This window comes from Lemur catta, chromosome 7 (genome assembly GCF_020740605.2).
Source record: "Lemur catta isolate mLemCat1 chromosome 7, mLemCat1.pri, whole genome shotgun sequence".
NCBI classification, from domain to species: domain Eukaryota; kingdom Metazoa; phylum Chordata; class Mammalia; order Primates; family Lemuridae; genus Lemur; species Lemur catta.
Window position 1 is genome coordinate 15,384,435 of NC_059134.1, and position 18,859 is coordinate 15,403,293.

The following is an 18,859-nucleotide window of genomic DNA, read 5'->3' on the forward strand; positions in this document are numbered from 1 at the left end:
TTGAATGCATATATATCAATCACTGTACTAAACCCTGGCTATACCAAGATTAATACTGACATTAGTATCAGTAACACTACACAATGATGATGTTAACCAGCTTTCATTAAGCTCTTACTACATGCCAGGAATGATTCGAAACCATATGCATCACATTCAGTATTCTTAACAATCTATGAGGTAAGTACAGTTGTTATTTGTATTTTATAGATAAAGCAATTTGACACACTAACTTGTCCAAGAGACGTAGCTAGTAAATGGAGGGTTGGCACTCAGGCAGTCTAGCTCCAGAGTTTATACTCTAAACCACCTCACTGTGCTGTCTTTCCTCCAAAGATAGTCTTTGGTTCAAAGAGATCACAATCTAATGGAGGAGATAGGGAGATGAGTAGTTGATTCCAAAGCCCTGAGATTAGCACTACAGAAGCAGTAAGAGGCTGGCTGCCAGAGGTCAGAGTAGGTAAACATCTTGGTGAGGATGATAGCTTTGGGCGTGGGCTGGGAAGCATGAGAGCTTTATCATTAAAGATGTGGAAGGAACAGGAATAGAGTCTATGTCATAGTTAGACTTCAGTGGTAGCAACTAGGAGGAATAGGGGCTGAGAAGGGAGAAGGTCAGTGTTGATCTTTCTCCTACTGTTGATCTCTTTTTTTGGGCCTATCTCTGTCATGATTGATTCTTGGCTGTGTTACCTAGATTCACTGTGGAGTCAGGCTCAAGCTCTACCATCTAGTTGTTTTTACAATCTATTCTCTTAAACCTTGGTGGTCACGATGAGGGCTGAGTCTGGTTTCCAGTCGGGGAAGGTCTCTCACTCATAGTAAATACTGGTAGAATCCAGGTAAACAGATTGACGTTTATACTCTAATTCCTGTGAAAGAAAGTGGAGTGATGCAGATACCCATAGTAATAACAATAGCAGTTATCATTCTAACCTGGAGCAAAGATTCTGGAACTGAAATTTTTTATTAGGAAAAAAGGCAAAAATATATGAAAGTAGGGAGAATAAGTACAATGAACCCCCTGTACCCATTATCTAGCTTCAACAATTACCAGCTCATGCCCAACCTTGTCTCTATGCCCCCATCATAATGAGCCATCATATCACTTCATCTATAAATATTTTAGTTTGTCTCTCTAAAAGAAAGATTATCTTTAAAAACACAACTCTACACATTATCACAGCACAACATTATCACACCTAAAAAGACATGACAATAATTCTTTAATACCCTCAAATAGACTTCAAATACCTGGTGTTCATATTTCCATGATTGTATCAGAAATTTATCTTTAGTAGTTGGTTTGTTCATATTGAATTCCAAATATAGGCCACACATTGAAATTGATTATATCTTTTGAATTTCTTTCAATATATATATTTACTTTCTCTTAAGTTGCAATTTCTACATTTAGAAAACCGGGTCATTTGTCCTGTTGAGTTTCCCACATTTTGGATTTTGCCAGTGGCATCCCCATGTTACCATTTAACGTGCTTTCTTCTGTCCCTTTTGTTTCCTGTAGACTGGCAATTAGATCTAGAAGCTTGATCAGGTTCGGTTTTTTCAACCCAAGATACTTCATGGTGTGTGTACTTCCATCAGTAGACCCATAATGTCCGGTGTCTCTCTTTTGGTGATGTTAGGAGCCATTGATGTTTATTCCTTAGCTCCATTATTTCATTAGGGTTTGTAAAGTTGTGATATTCTGATTCTATAATTTTTATTCATTAATTAACTAGAAAACAGTTATAAAGAAAAAAATTGTACTTTAACTACTAGTTGGTCTGAGGTACAGTTTGTACAGGACAGGTAGAATAAGTGCTTTAAATACCTGATTCATTTTCTGTATTTGCCAGTTTTCAACAAAATGAGTTGGTTTTGTAGTGTTACCCAGGGTGACCCATGAGGTGTGTGTATGTGTCTGTCTTAGTGTTGCTCTGTACTCACGCGTTTCAACACATGACGTATTTCAGCCTGTTGCAGTTATCCTTATTGATGCTCAGATTATCCCATCTTTGGGATAATCTTCAGACTGGCTCCTGCATCTTTCCCATGTTACCCTTTACCCTTTTGCAGCGTGTTGTACGCTGATAAGACACAATATTCCATGCTTGTCTTATACATTTTCTGGCCAGGTCTGGAATCAGCCATTTTTCCAAGGAACTCTGATTCCTTTTAGTAGGATATAATTATTTAGAGATTATTAATAGGACACTAGGGTGAACTTTGTTTTTAATTTGCTTTAATAACACTGATGGTGAAATAAAATTCAAATTGGATTAAATTGTGATTGCTAGCCAACTGTGGGTACATTTTGAATACAAAAGATAAAAATATTGAGCTAAAAGGTAAATCTTTGTGACTTATTTCAAAGTTTTAAAAAAAACATTGCATATTTATCTTTGTGGATATTCAGAAGCCGCATTTGAGGGTGGATGCATTGATTGTCTCTGATACTTGGTAGCTGTGTACTAGCTTCTTCTCATAAGGTCAGTTCTTATCATAGATACTTTTGCTATCAAGAAATCACATCACTGTAGGACTCTCACAGTAGGCAACTCCATGGAAAATGTCTCAGTGGGGAATGTGTCCACTAGTATTAGGTATTTGTTTTTAGAACTTGTATTTAAATCTGAGACCACTGAAGTATGGGTATTTCCTGTTTTTCAGCATCTGAGATTCAAATGATGACCCTTCCCCCAGGTCAGTTTGTGATTACAGATAGTGGCGTGGCAACTCCAGTTACGACTGGCCAAGTGAAGGCGGTGACTCCGGTAAGCTGTGTTGCTCCGTCGGGTTTTTCCTATCCATCCTGTGGTGCTATATTATAACCCTTATTGCTATTTACTTTTTAACGATTGGTTTACTCTGTTTTCTCACAATAGATGATGAATTCCTTGAAAGCTGAGTGTTGGTCTTTATCACTTTATCTTCAGTGCCCTGCCCAGGAGGCTAGGATATGGCACATGCTCAATAAATGTCTATTTAATTGATAACTATAATGATTCTAGATTCATCGTTGTAAGCACCTTTTTAAATGCTTCTTGGAGAGATTACAAGTCTTCAAGGCTATTGGTCCTCAATTGGATTGGGAGAGAATAATATAATGAATCAATTACAGAGCTATTTTAAACAACTCACCCACCCCAAGGTGAAAAACATTGCCATAAGTTCTCTAGTTATATTTAAGTCGGGCAGATACAATGTTGCTTGTATCTACTACGTCTGTTTTTGTCTTCACTGGTTTGTCCTGGCCTATCTCTAAGTATTAGAAGACAGAGTACATAAATTTGAATTTAGAAAAATACTCTTATATGAGTAAGTTTTGGAGGTCTAATGTATAGCATGGTGACTATAGTTAATAAAAATCAATTGTATACTTGAAATTATTAAGAAAGTCTATCCTAAGTGTTCTCACTACAAAAAAATGGTAAGTTTGTGAGGTGATGGATATGTTAATTAGATTGATTTAATCTTTCACAATATATGTATGCATATATCAAAATGTCATGTTGTATACTATACATATATATAATTTTTACTTGTTAATTTTAAGTAAAGTTGAAAGAAAAATACTCTTAAGTGGCCAGGGATATTGGGATGTTACCAAGGGAAGACTGACTATTTTCCAGGAGGCCTCAGAGTGTACCAGGGCAATCTGGTGGCCTCAAAAACCTGATTTTTGGCTAGGCCTAGTGGCTCACACCTATAATCCTAGCACTCTGGGAGGCTGAGGCGGGAGGATTGCTTGAGGCAGGAATTCAAGACCAGCCTCAGCAAGAGCGAGACCCTGTCTCTACTAAAAATAGAAAAAAATTAGCTGGGCAACTAAAAATAGAAAAATTAGCTGGGCATGGTGGCACATGCCTGTAGTCCCAGCTATTCGGGAGGCTGAGGCAGAAGGATTGCTTGAGCCCAGGAGTTTGAGGTTGCTGTGAGCTAGGCTGATGCCACGGCACTCTAGCCTGGGCAACAGAGTGAGACTCTGTCTCAAAACAAAAAAATGAAAAAACTCACAAAACCTGATTTTTTAAAAAAGCATACTGAGAGTTCACCCATTTCTCAGCATGCAAGGTCACATTAACTAGACTTAGGAGAGATGTATAAATCCAGAGTAATGCTACCAATTGTCAGTGGAAGTAATAAGTAATGTAAAATAGAATTATCACATTGGTATGACTAGGGAATTTTTTGCTCCCTGTAGGATCCATTCATTGACTTTTATCTTTCTCTGGCCATGAACTCATTCAAGAACCTGATTATAGTCAAGGATGTTTCCCTGCCCCTAGCCATGATATACATACAAACGAATTTAATGTACACTTTTGGGAGTTCATGGACCCTAGGTTGAGAACAGTCCCCTTCCCACTAAAGGAAGCCCCACATGGGAAATCAGAAAGTTGCTTGGCGGGCATGGACTCAGAACACGTGGCCCTCGGTGAATCAAATGGGTGTTTGGCTATGGCTTTTTCTCTGGGCAGTGCTTGGAAAGGCTACTGTGACTTCTTTTTTCCCTCTGCTACTTCGCTGACCAGTGCTCCTCTGACTGACACATTCTTTCTTTAAAAACGTTAACAAAATAGCCAGCCACAGGTCTGTGAAGAAGTTTTCATGATCAGATGAAAAATGAGAAAAAATAAAAATGATGTGTAAGTTTTCATGAAGCTAAATTTATTTAATGTAAGAGATTTTATTCTAAGCTTGTGTTGTTCTTATGCTCTTGAGTGTTAAAACGCCTATTTGATGGTAGCATATTTTAAATGATCTTATTTGGCAAAATAGAATTTGGGGGCCATTTGTTATTTTTAATTTTGCTGGTCTTTGAAATTCTGAAGTCTGGGAACCACTGATCTCTACTACCTTTCTTAGGGGCCATTCTGCCCCTTTCAGGAGACTTTAAATATCTCTTCTTTGATCCATTCTGTATTATTCTTAAGCTGTAATTGACAGATAGCAGTCTTTCCTGAATTTCTAAATTGTTAGGAGCAGTATAATGGCACGTATTTTCTTTGCCACGTATGTTACCACCATGATGTGTTTTTCTGTATCTGAAGTTCTTCACTATATCATTTGGTAAAACAGCTAAGGTGCTCCCTTGTGGCACTGACCTTTGCAGTCAGTTGGCGTGACTGATCTGGGATCCATCCTCTCTAAAGGCCCTAGGTGAAGCATCTATCATAGATTCCTATTTTGAGGTCTCCTTATGAAATTTCTTGGCATGTTCCCTCCTCTTCTCCCCCAGTAGCTCCACATTTCCTTTTAGACCCCATGTTTTTAAAGATCCTTTTCTTCCCACTATAGGGTCACTATGTGTTATCAGAAAGTCAGCCAGAATTGGAGGAAAAGCAAACGTCTGCCCTCTCCAGTGGAGTCCAGGTTCAGCCATCTGCACATAGTGACTCCTTGGACTCCCAGACCACCAGCCAAGCACAGACCACACAGTACATCATTACCACCACCACCAACGGGAATGGAAGCAGTGAAGTGCATATTACTAAACCGTAACTTTCATCCTTGAGCTAGAATCAAGCAGTCACATCATGTCTTTTCTCATTCATAAATCTGAAAGCTTATAACACTTAGAACTCTTTTTTAAGATTTATTATTCACTCAAGAGTTTGGAAACCACAGTTTTGGCACTCATACATACATTGGGGTTTATTTTGCCAAGGTCATTTTTACCAAGTTGACTCTTCAGACCCTAAAGGTTTTTGCCATGGAATGGAGATCTTTCAGGGGAAAGTAGATTTCAAGATGGAGAAAATTTACCTTGCTCTTGAGTTGGTTTTTTAACACATTGATAAGCCTTACTTTTCCTTTGTGGAAATATTAGGTGGCATATTGTATTCATACCAAAGGTGGAGGAAGGATGTGCCAAGTCCATGGTTACTGGACTTTTAATTCCAAGCCATGGCACCGAAAGAGAAGGGACATTTTATGGGTGTGTATTAGGTCAGAACTGCTTTATCTTGTGAGTTTGAGTTTTTAATAATTTAACAAAGGGATCCTATTGAATAAGAAAATAAAAATGATGAAACAAAAATTTGACAGTGTTGTTCTGAAGGAAAAACTGTCATCTAAATTTTTCTTATTGCTGATTTTTTTTTTTTAAACTTTCCTATTTTGGAAAGCTATTGTTGGGCTGTTAGTAGTGCTTTCCACAGATGCTGGTCCTCATCAGATTAGGTCAGAACTTCACGTTCTGATAGTTCTTACTTTATTACTCCATAAAGCTGAACTCCCTGAAAGAGAAGAGATTACTTGATGTCAGTAGAATTTAAATCCCTACATTAAAGCTTTGCCTCCTAATCTCTGGTTGTGGTTGTATTAAGAAAGAGATACAAGTACTAAGAAAAATTTATTAACCCTCCCCCCCCAACACACACACAAATAGAGACAGAGAGAGAGAGAGATGGAAAATACTGAAATCTTGTTCTGTCCTGCAGCATCCACTTACCCATTCATTGATAAAGGATGAATTCCTTGCTCTTACCATGTATACATTTAACTCTTGCTCACAGTGTTCAGTGTATTTTAATATTTTTGATACTGTCTTAAAATGAACATTCTTTAAAGTTGGATGGAAAGGTGGCCTTTCTTATTTCTTAACATTTTTAATTTTGAATATATTGTAACCTATGTGGATCTTTTTATAAGATAAGCAACTTCACACTTAGGGGAAAAATTAAAATGTGGGGACCATTTATAATATTTAAAGGTAATTGGAAGGAATCTGGAAGAAATCTAATCTTTATGAATATTATGCTGTTGGGAGAGGAAGAAAAATTTGCCTTGATGATAGTTTTTCTTATATGTGTTCCTGTTTGGGAGTCTTATTTGCTATGAATTCAATGGGGAAAAATATTTCCTTCTTTTTACCATACATTCCAATTATACACATAAAACACTTAAAAAATCAGCATGTATTTTAACAACTTTTTGTGACATGCTAACACATTTTTAGAATAATTACTGCATAGTAGAATTTATCACTCCAGAACAGAAAGGCCTAACTTCTTTTCAAATGAAATTAACTAATTTATTTTATTTCTATTTCTTGGTAAAAACAGGTTTTATAAATTAAGAAGTAAAGTAGCTTCTTTATGTTAAAGATAACTATCTGAAAAGTAAACAATTCTGTTGCAATAACTTTACTAATATGTATATTTTGCACTTTGAGACCTCATTGATATAGTTATCTTAGAACTTTTAGGTGCTAAAAGAACTTCAGAAAGTTACTCCATAAATGTGTGCAAACTGAAAACAGACTCTGTATCTTTGGTGACAAAGAGGTAATGTCAATGTTTTCAACAGAAAATATTGACCTTGAGTCAAAATACAGTCTTGGCTTCCCACAGTGCCATGATGCGATCATTGTAAACATCCTGCCATCCATTCTGGAGAGACTTGCTGGGTGAAGAATATTAGAGTTTACCACAGGTCCTGTTTTAGTTTTTAGAACTTAAATTTGGCCCTGTTGGGTTCCTTTAATTTGAAGCGGTAAGGTATCTCCCCTCCTCTCAGGAATAAACGTATTGAAAAGTTGAAAACTATCACTGAATGGAATGTTCATTTTATGCCAGTTATTTCAAGTTTTAAAATACACAGAGGAAAATATTGTGGAAGGACCTCTTTCTCTTCCCCTTCAAAGTGTTTTCTTTTTCTCCTTTTTTGGTCCGTATATGAAATAGAGATGCTAAAACTAATTTGTATATTATCAACCAGAGATGCGAGTGGCAGGTAAGCCAAGTGACATGGCTTTAAGGTCAGGTGTTCTGCACATTCATTCCAAGGTTATAGATTTTCAAAAGTGGTTGGGTTTGAGCAAATGGCAGATTAGAAGCCATCCGAAGACCCAGTTTGGAAAACCTGTGTGTAGCCAACGTTTATATTGTGTCCTTTCTCAAGACACACTGACACTGCGGACTTCATTCAGTGCGGTGTGGGTATTTGGAGTAGGTTGGACATAGATTTTATGTTTTTATTGTTTGATTTGTACCCTCAGAAATAGATATTTCATCATGTAAAATTCCTGTTTTCTGGAAAAACCTATTGTTTTGATCTTCTTGAATTGTTTTCTGACTTGGAATTATCCTTTCAAAAAAGAGTTTTTAAGAGTTAAGATATTTAGGTCTAAAAGGCACTTCATGAGATGCTAAAGCTGACCCACTGGTTGAACATGTCAACCCCATCCTATTATTTAAATGTGAACATTTATTGTACATTCAGTGAGTTATAGTGTTAATAGTCTTGTGCTACCCAGCAGGTGTAAAAATTAATAAATATTTTTTTTTAATAAACTTGTTTCTTGTTTGTATGTGTGAAGCTGTAGAGAGTTATTGAGCTGGTTAAATGTTTTTCTTTCAAATATTACAACTTCTGATTTCCAATCTGACATGTAGCTTGGAAGTTTCCTCTCCATCCTAACAATAATTAAAAGCTGAAAAAACTGAAAAATCAACTCTTGTTTAGATCTGTCAGAGAAATGAGCTCATAGGACAAACTGCTGCCCCCACAACTGGAGAGACAGACAAGGGAATACAGAGAGTCACAACTTACAGAACAGAAACCCACAAGCAAAACCCACGGGCAGAAAGCTCTCCAAGAACCAGTGCCAGAGTAGGGAAACCTGAACTGTAACTGGCAAATGGCTGCAGGCTCAGTGCAGACACGTCTGAGAGACAAAAACTGCAGAGGACCCACATTTGTGTGTTTAACCCTTAGGAGATCAGCCAGGTTCTTATAGTGGATATTGGAGAAAAATCTCCTCATGCTTCCAGCAGCAGAAGGGGAAAAGGAACCATTTTGAAGTATACCAGAGCATTCTATTCTTCCTAATGAGATCTGTCTTCAGGAAAAACTACTTAACCAGTGCCTAACCTGCTGAAGTTCTAGAAGAGCCTCACTGACCTAGAGGAAGGGAAATATGCATCCCCAGCCCACTCTAGCCATCCTGTCCCACCTAAGGGGGAAGACTGAGAAGCACTTGTGAAGTTCACAGTCCAGGGGCACAGGCTAACTAGAGGACTGAGACCTGCTATAGGACTATAGAATGCTTCCTCTGTCCCCACACCTTACCACTATGTTACTAAAGGCCTACTTACAGTAATTGTTTTTACCTGGAACATCATGTCTAGCTATCAAGAAAAAATTACAAGGCATACTAAGAGGCAAAAGACAAAGTTCGAAGAAAGAGAGCAAACATCAGACCCAGATTTAGATATGGCAGTGCAAGGCATAGTGGTTCATGCCTGTAATCCCAGCACTTTGGGAGGCCATGGTGGGAGGATCACTTGAGCTCAGGAGTTTGAGACCAGCCTGGGCAACATAGTGAGACCCTTTCCCTACAAAAAACAAAAAATTAGCTGGGTGTGGTGGCAAGTGCCTACAGTCCTAGCTACTCTGGAGGCTGAGGCATGAGGATCACTTGAGCCCAGGAGTTTGAGGTTACAGTGAGCTATGATGATGCCACTGCATTGTAACCCAGGCAACAGAGTGAAACCCTATCTAAAACAAACAAACAAAACCAAGAAATACATATGGCAGGGATTTTGGAATTCACAGACTAGGAATTTAAAACAACTGTGATTAATATGAAAAAGGCTTTAATAGAGAAAGTAGACAACAAGCAAGAACAAATGAACAATGTAAGTAGAGAGATGGAAATTCTAAGAAAACAAATGCTAGAGATCAAAAATACTATAACAGAAATTAAGAGTACTTTAATAAATTTATTAATAGACATCTGAGGAAAGAATCTCTGAGCTTCAGGATATCTCAATGTATCTCAAAACTGAAAGACAAACAGAAAACAGACTGGGCAGCAGAGGGGAAACCAGAACAGAATATCCAAGAACTGTGAGACAATGAAACAAGGTGTAAATATGCACAATGGGAGTACCAGGAGAAAAAAGAGAGAAAGGAACAGAAAAAATATTTGAAACAATGGTAATTTCCCCAAATTAATATCAGGCATGAAACCACAGATCCAGGAAGCTCAGAGGACAAAGAGGATAAATGCAAAAAAACCAACCAAACACACACACACACAAATGCCAAAAACCAGTTAACAAAAAAATCTGATTTTTCTTCAGAAACCGTGAATACAAGGAAAGAATGGAGTGAAATATTTAAAGGGGGGAGAGAGAGAGAGAGAGAGAGAGAGAGAGAGAGAGAGGGAGAGAATGACCAACCTAGAATGCTATACCTCATGAAATTATCTTTCAAAAATGAAGGGGAAGAGAAGACTTTATCAACAAACAAAACTGAGGGAATTTGTTGCCCATAAACCTGCTTTGCAAGCAGGTCTTGTTAAGAGTTAAAATGTTAAAAGAAGTTTTTCAGAGAAGGAAAATAAGTCAGAACCTCAGATCTACATAAAGAAAGAGCATCAGAGAATGAATAATTGAAAGTAAAAGAAAAGCCTTAATTTTTCTTAATTGATGTAACACATAACAGTTCAAAATAATAGTAATGATATATTTGATTATATATGCTAATGTATGTATATAGATGTTTATATGTGAGTGAAATGAATGACAGCAGTGATACAAGGGATGGGAGGGAAGAATCAGGATTACTTATTATAAGATATGCACATGGAGCTTCTGGATAGTTAAACATGTGAGGTTCCTAGAGGGTGAAATGCCTGGGGAAGGCATGGAAGCTCCATACCCCTTCCTCCTTTAAAAAAAAAAAAAGATATACACACTATCAATGAAGTGGGAGAGTGTTATGGGAAAATGTACTTGGATTAATTGCAAGTGTATATTGCAAACTCTAGGGCAACCATTAAAGTAAAAAAAGTATCACTGATATGCTAAGAAAGGAAAGAAAATGGAATCATATAAAATGTTCAATTAAAACCACAAAAGATAGAAAATGAGTGGAAGATGAAAAAGGAGCATAGAACAAGGGTGATACATAGAAAATATTAATAGATATCCAAATATATCACTAATCACTTTGAGTATCAATGGTCCAAATGCACCAATTAAAAGACAGAGATTGTCAGAATGGATCAAGAAACAAAACCCAATTATATGTTGTCTACAAGAAACCCATTTTAAGTATAAAGGCTTATAGATTAAAAATAAATGGTTGGAGAAAGATATACCATGCTAACACTAATCAAAGAAAGTGGGAGTTGCCACATTAATTTCAGACAGAACAGACTTTAAAGCAAGGAAAGTTATCAGGGATAAAGAGGGGCATTACATAACAATAAAGGAGTCAGTTCTCCAAGAAAACATAATAACCCTTAATGTGTATACACCTAAGAACAGAGGATCAAAACATAAGGTAAAAACTGATACTAATAGAAGTGCAAGGAGAAACAGATGAATCCACTATTATAGTTGGAGACCAATACCCCTATATCAGAAATGTACAGATTCAGCAGGCAGCAAATCAGTAAGGACATAATTGAACTCAACAACACCACAGATAAACTCATCTGCAGACTACTTCATCTAATAACAGGTGGGTACATATTCTTATCAAGAACATGCGATGTTTACCAAGATAGAGCACATTTTCGGCCATAAAACACTTTAACAGACTTAAAAAAATAGGAATCATACAATGTTTGCTCTCACACCACAGTGGAATTAAACTAAAAATAACAAAGACAGCTAGAAAAAAAATCTCAAAATAATTGGTGATTGAGCATACTTCTATAGAATACATGGGTGAAAGAAGAAATCTCATGAGAAATTTAGAAATATTTTGAGCTAAATGAGAATGATATGTACACATTTGTGGGATGCAGTGCTTAGAGGGAAATTATATCATTGAATACATATATTAGAAAAGCATGATCTAAAATTAATCATTTGAACTTTCACCTTAGGAAACTAGAAAAAGAAGGGCAAGTTAAATCCAAAATAAATAGAAAAAAGATAAAAATTGAGCAGAAATCAATGAAATTGAAAACAGAAGATCAATAGAAAAAATAAGAAACTGGCCAGGTGTGGTGGCTCATGCCTGTAATCCTAGCACTTTGGGGGGCTGAGGCAGGAGGATTGCTTGAGGCCAGGAATTTGAGACCAGCCTGGCGAACATAGCAAGACCTCCACTCCACAAAAATTTTTAAAGATTGGCCAGGCATGGTGAAGCATGCCTGTAGTCCTAGCTATTTGGGAGGCTGAGGCCAGAGGACTGGTTGAGCCCAGGAGTTTGAGGCTGCAGTGAACTATGATCATACTACTGCACTCCACCTTGGGCGACAGAGTAAGACCCTGTCTCAAAAAAACCCCACAAAAAACAAAAAACAATAAAACCAAAATCTGCTTTGAATAGAGCAATAAAATTGATAAGCCTCTAGCCAGGCTAAGAAAAAAAAAGAAAAGATTCAAATTACTAATATCAGAAATGAAAGAGGAGACATCACTACAGATCCCATGGATATTAAAAGGATAAAAAAGGAATATTATGAATAACTATATGCACACAAATTTGATAACCTGAACAAAATGGACCAATTTCTTACACAGTCTGCGAAAACTTACATGTGAAGAAATAGGCAATCTGAACAGGCCTATATCTATTAAATAAATTGAAACAATAATGACTAACCTTCCAAAACAGAAAGTACCAGGCCAGATAGGTTCACTAGTGAATTCTACCAAACATTTAAGGAAGAAATTATACCAATTCTCTACAATCTCCAGAAGATAGAAGCAGTGGGAATGCTTCTTAACTCATTCTGAGGGCAGCATCACTATAATAGGAAAAGCAGAGAAAGATATTTAAAAAAAATCACTAACCTATATATCTCATGAATATAGATGCAAAAATCCTCAATAAAATATTATCAAACCAAATCCAACAATGTATAAAAAGAATTATACACCACAACCTAGTGGAATTTATCCTATTATGCAAGGCTAGTTCAACATTTGAAAACAATTTGTAATCCATCACATAAACAGGCTAAGAAGAAATGCCACATGATCATATCAATAGAGGCAGAAAAAACATTTGACAAAATCCAACACCCATTCATGATAAAAATTCTCAGTAAACTAGGAATAGAGGGGAACTTCTCAACTTGATAAAGAATATCCACAAAAACCCTATAGCAAACATACTTAGTGATGAGAAACTCAAAGATTTCCCACTAAGACCAGGAACAAGGCAAGGATGTCCCCTCTCACTGCTGCTTTTCAACATCGTACTGGAAGTCCTAGCTAACACAGTAAGACAGGAGAAGGAAATAACAGGTATACAGATTGGCAAGGAAGATGTAAAACTCTATGTTCGCAGATGGCAAGATTATCTGTGCAGAAAATTCAAAAGAATCAACAAAAAGCTTCTGGAACTAATCAGCAGTTATAGCAAGTTTGCAGGGTATAAGGTTAACATACAAAAGTCAGTCATGGCCCGGAGCAGTGGCCTATAGTCTAATTACTTGGGAGGCTAAGGGGAGAGGGTTGCTTGAGCTTAGGAGTTTCAGGTGACCATAGCTATAATCATGCCACTACATTCCAGCCTGGGCAATAGAGTGAGACCCTGTCTCTAAAAAAAAAGAAAAGAAAAAAAAGTCAATCATGTTCTTATATACTGGCAATGAACAAGTAGAAAATGAAATGAAAAACACAATACCATTTACATTAGCATGCCCCAAAATGAAATACTTTGGTATAAATCTAATAAAATATCCATAAGATCTATATGAAGAAAACTATAACACTTTGAAAGAGATCAATGAAGAACTAAATAAATGGAGACAGTATTTCATGTTCATGGATAGGAAGACTTAACATTGTCAAGATGTCAGTTCTTTCCAACTTGATGTATAGATTCAATGCACTCAATCAAAATTCCAGCAAGTTATTTTGTGGATATCAACATACTGATTCTGGAGTTTATATGGAAAGGTGAAAGACATGGAATAGGCAACACAATTTTAAAGCAGAACAAAGTTGGAGGTCTGACACTGCCTGACTTCAAGACTTAATATAAGGTACGGTAATCAAGAGAGTGTGGATTGGTGAAAGAGTAGATGAGTAGAATAATGAGACAGTAGAGAGAACACAGAAATAGACCCACTTAAATATAGTATAGATCTATACTGATAGTATATAAATACAGTATAGATTTACACTATATTAAATAGATAATATAGATCTATACTGTATTAAATAGATACTTGACAAAGGAATGAAGGTAATAAAATGTCGAAAAGATTGTCTTTTCAAGAAATAGTGCTGGCCAGGTGCGGTGGCTCACGCCTGTAATCCTAGCACTCTGGGAGGCCGAGGCGGGTGGATCGCTGGAGGTCAGGAGTTCGAGACCAGCCTGAGCAAGAGCGAGACCTCGTCTCTACTAAAAATAGAAAGAAATTATCTGGCCAACTAAAAATATATATAGAAAAAATTAGCCGGGCATGGTGGCGCATGCCTGTAGTCCCAGCTACTCGGGAGGCTGAGGCAGTAGGATCACTTAAGCCCAGGAGTTTGAGGTTGCTGTGAGCTAGGCTGACGCCACGGCACTCACTCTAGCCTGGGCAACAGAGCGAGACTCTGTCTCAAAAAAAAAAAGAAATAGTGCTGGAACACTTGGACATCCATATGCAAAAAATGAATATGGACACAGTCCGTATACCCTTCATAAAAAGTAACTCAAGGCCAGGCACGGTGCCTCATGCCTATAATCCTGTCACTTTGGGAGGCTGAGGCAGGAGGTTCTCTTGAGGCCAGAAGTTTGAGACCAGCCTGGGTAATAGTGATACCCCCATCTCTACAAAAAATGAAAATAAAAAATTAGCCGAATGTGGACATGGTGGCACATGCCTGTAGTCCCAGCTACTTGGGAGGCTGAGGTAGGAGGATCTGCTTGAGCCCAGGAGTTTGAGGTTGTAGTGAGCTATGACGACGCCACTGCACTCTAGCTTGGGCAACAGAGGAAGACCCTACTCGAAAAGAAAAGAAAACAAACAAACAAACAAAAACCAAAAAGTAACTCAAAATAGATTACAGACCTAAATGTAAAACACAGAACTGTAAAACTAGAAGATAACAGGGGAAAATCTAGATGACCTTGGATTTGGTGATGACTATTTAGATACACACCAAAGGCATGATCTATGAAGAAATAACTGATAATCTGGACTTCATTAAAATTAAAAATTCCTGCTCTACGGCGGGCGCGGTGGCTCACGCCTGTAATCCTAACACTCTGGGAGGCCGAGGCAGGTGGATCGCTCAAGGTCAGGAGTTCGAGACCAGCCTGAGCAAGAGTGAGACCCCGTCTCTACTAAAAATAGAAAGAAATTATCTGGCCAACTAAAATATATATAGAAAAAATTAGCTGGGCATGGTGGCGCAGCTACCCGGGAGGCTGAGGCGGTAGGATCACTTGAGCCCAGGAGTTTGAAGTTGCTGTGAGCTAGACTGATGCCACGGCACTCATTCTAGCCTGGGCAAGAAAGCGAGACTCTGTCTCAAAAAAAAAAAAAAATCCTGCTCTAAGAGAGAAACTGTCTAGAGGATGAAAAGATAAGCTACAGACTGGGAGAAAATATTTGCAAAAGACATATCTGATAAAGGACTGTTATCCAAAATATACAAAGAATACTTAATAAGAAAACAAACAACCCTATTAAAAAATGGGCCAAAGTACTTTACAGACACTTTACCGAAGAATATATATAGATCATAAATAAGCATATGAAAAGGTGCTTCATATCTTATGTCAGCAGGAAAATGCAAACTAAAATAATGTAAGATACCACTACAGACTATTGGAATGGCAAAAATCCAGAATACTGACAACACCAAATGCTCGTGAGGATGTGGAGCAATAGGAACACTCATTCATTGCTGGTGGGAATGCAAAATGGTACAGCTACTTTGGAAAGCAGTTTGGCAGTTAGCTTTATTCATAATTGTCATAACTTGGAAGCAATCAGGATGCCCTTCTTTAAGTAAATAGACAAAACTGTGGTATATCCAAACAATGGGATATTTTTCAGCACTAAAAAGAAATGAGCTATCAAGCCATGAAAAGACACGCAACAAACTTAAATGCATATTACTAAATGAGAGAAGCTAATGTGAAAAGGCTACATACTGTATAATTCCATACTGTATACATTATAATGTATAATGACATTTCAGAAAAGGCAAAGCTATGGAGACAATAAAAAGATCAGTGGTTGCCAGGGGAGGAGGAGAGGGAAGGATGAATAGCTCAGATGATTTTTAAGTAAGTGAAACCACTCTGTGTTATACTGTAATGGTGGATAATGACGTGGCAATGTAGGTTCAATTGTAAGAAATGTACTACCTCTGGTGGAGGATTTTGATAACGGGGGAGGGTATTTGAGAAATCTCTGATCTTCCTGGTCAATTTTGTTGTGAACCTAAAATTGCTCTACAAAACGAAGTCTATTAAAAAAAATTATATTTTACACTGTTTTGACCCTTTTGCTCTCTCCCGTCTGGTCACAGCGCCAAGGTAAGGGAAATATCGACAGTAACTTTGGAATGATGTTCCACTGCCACTTACACTTGGTAGTTTCTAATTCAAGGACCTCTCAACGATGTCACAGGAACTAAGGGCATCCATGGAACAGAGTAGAGGAACACAGGTTAGGCTTTGTTTGAAAACCACTATTTTCCAGCAAGGGAGGAACGTTGGCTTGGCCGGTCGACTTCGCTGACATTTCCATGCAGCGGAGAATACTGAAGATAGTCTCCACACGACTGGTGGGACTAACTATGGAATATCTAGTCTGAAGTCGTTCTAAATAAAACCCAGAGAATCAGAGGAAAGAGACCTAGATATTTAACAAGAGGAACATTATACAGTTTAATTGAAAATGCAATTTTCAGATGTGTGTAATTTTTTCCTGGACATCCAGGGTCCGGGAACGGGAGGGAGAAATAAGGACACTTGGGGGCGTGGGCTGAGATCTGCGTTCTCCTCACTGAACCTCGAGAAACCGCGATTTCCTCACTGTCAAATAGGCACTAATAGTCCACAGCTCATACAGCTGTAGTACAAAGAGTGTGGATAGAAAGTGCTTAGCGTAGTGCCTGCGGCAGGGTATGCTCTTTGTAAGCGGTAGTTAATAAAATTGCATTCACTCGTGGGCTATGGAGCCTTAATTCACAGCGAGGCAAAGAAGACCGACATCGTCTCTGCCTCCGGGAAGCTCCGGAACCAGATGAAACTCCCAAGCCGGCTGGAAAGTGTCTCCCAGACACCTAACCGCGCGCTCTAGGACTCGCTGGTTTACTCGCCCCGCCCCCGCCCCGCCCCGTCCACGTAGCCCCGCCCCCGGCACTGCCAGGTCCCGCTCCGCGACGCCCCGCCCCTTCCGCCGCCCGGGCCCGGAGCGTGCACGCACCCAGACGCTTTGCGGGAGCGAGCGCGTCCGGGAGCTCGCGGCCGGAGAAGGCCGGCGGGTTAGGGGATCGGCGTCCGCGGTTCAGGTGAGGACGGGCCGGCGGTGGCGAAAGGGTTAAAGTGTCCCCAGAGAGCGGAGGGAGGGGGCAGCGGGGTCTCCGAAGTCGCTGCGCCTGTGGGCATGGGGAGGAGGAGCGGGGCGGCCGGGGTGGGTGGGAGTTAGGTTAGGTTTAGGCACGATGTGGGGGAGGGGCGAGGGCGAGAGGCGCAGGTTAGAGGGGCGGGACCGGGGCCTCGGGCCACGGCGGGGTCGGGGACGGAGGGGTGTGTTGCCGGGCGACGGATTTGGAGCCGGCAGTTGCTCCGGGAGGAGCCAAGGGTTTAGCTTCTGTATGGGGAGGGTCTAGGAGGGAAAGTTAGCTCAGGTGCAGAGGAAAGGCCATTGGGAGAGGCTTTACTGGCCTAGTAAAGAGGTCCGAGACTCAGAAGTCTTTGGCTTCCGGGGTTCAACTCCCTGGTAGCTACCTGCTTTTTGTATTTTGAGATCCTGTTCAGAATAGTGGCAGGGCAAAGATTATCACCGGAATAGTTAAATTTAGCTTGACTTCTACTGTAATCGAAGAAACTTGGGAGCAAGTTGTGTAGAATAGAGATGGACCTCACAAGAGTCAGGTAGGACACTGACTTTGCAGCTGATACTCTGTTCTATGCCAATTCTGTTAAGAGGATTTTATTCTAAGCATCAGGTTTCTTCTACTTTTTTTCATATTTTAAAGTTTTATTAAACTCATATGCTACGTGCTTTCTCAGTTGCTTCAGTTATTTAGGTACCAGGCATGTTCAGGAAGTTATTTCACCCGGTGCTAAAGGGGCACAGTTGCTTGGGGACCACCCAGCTTCCTTGAGCAACAGGAATCTTTCTGCTGTGTTTTTCTGTAGATCTGAAATCTCTTCAAGAGAACTTGAAATAATTTAGTGGAATGGTCCTTCATTTTACATGTAGTTATTACAGGTCTGCTCTTTATCATTTGAGAATTTGGGAAATGAGAAGTACTTGAGTAATATAAATTGTCACTCATCTAGAGATTATTCATTGCAGGATTCCAGAACTGAAAATAACAGTGAGGAGGATGTGGTCCAATTCCCCTTCATTTTACAGATAAGGAAATTGTCACCTGGTGTGGTAAGGTTTGTATAATGTCACTGAGAATTATTGGCAGACCTGAGCTAGAAATCTGGTGTTTCAACTGTTAGGTCCTTTTCCCCTTTCCATTTCAATATACTGGTTAGCTCATTTGGTAGGAATAGGAGCTAGAGAGAATGGATTTGGTAAGTGTTTGTAGAGTAAGTTTGAGTTCAAGCTCCCCATGGTCCTGTTAGCATTTAGTCCTATGCTGTCAGCTTTACACCTGATCCCAGCCATCAGCCTTGTGAGGTACTCTCTCAAAATGTTTTAATATGTACTTTTCTAAAGGTGATCTGCTGTGTTATTACAGGAAGG

At 39.0% G+C, this 18,859-nt stretch overlaps 2 protein-coding genes across 10 annotated transcripts in view; both read left to right on the forward strand.

Moving 5' to 3' along the window:
* Positions 1 to 8,304, forward strand: part of PRDM10 (PR/SET domain 10) — a 94,202-nt gene extending 85,898 nt beyond the window's left edge. For all 5 annotated transcript variants that reach the window (XM_045555684.1, XM_045555686.1, XM_045555685.1 and 2 more), the window contains 2 exons: positions 2,674 to 2,777; positions 5,305 to 8,304. In XM_045555684.1, the coding sequence (XP_045411640.1) occupies positions 2,674 to 2,777; positions 5,305 to 5,508 (308 nt within the window). In that variant the 3' untranslated portion in view covers positions 5,509 to 8,304. The remainder of the gene's footprint in view (positions 1 to 2,673; positions 2,778 to 5,304) is intronic.
* Positions 8,305 to 17,342: 9,038 nt separating this feature from the next.
* Positions 17,343 to 18,859, forward strand: part of NFRKB (nuclear factor related to kappaB binding protein) — a 30,664-nt gene continuing 29,147 nt past the window's right edge. For 2 of the 5 annotated variants that reach the window (XM_045555689.1, XM_045555694.1), the window contains exons 1-2: positions 17,343 to 17,444; positions 18,458 to 18,546. The gene's annotated coding sequence lies outside the window, so the exon portion shown is untranslated. The remainder of the gene's footprint in view (positions 17,445 to 18,457; positions 18,547 to 18,859) is intronic. The other 3 variants (XM_045555690.1, XM_045555692.1, XM_045555691.1) reach the window with 2 other exon arrangements.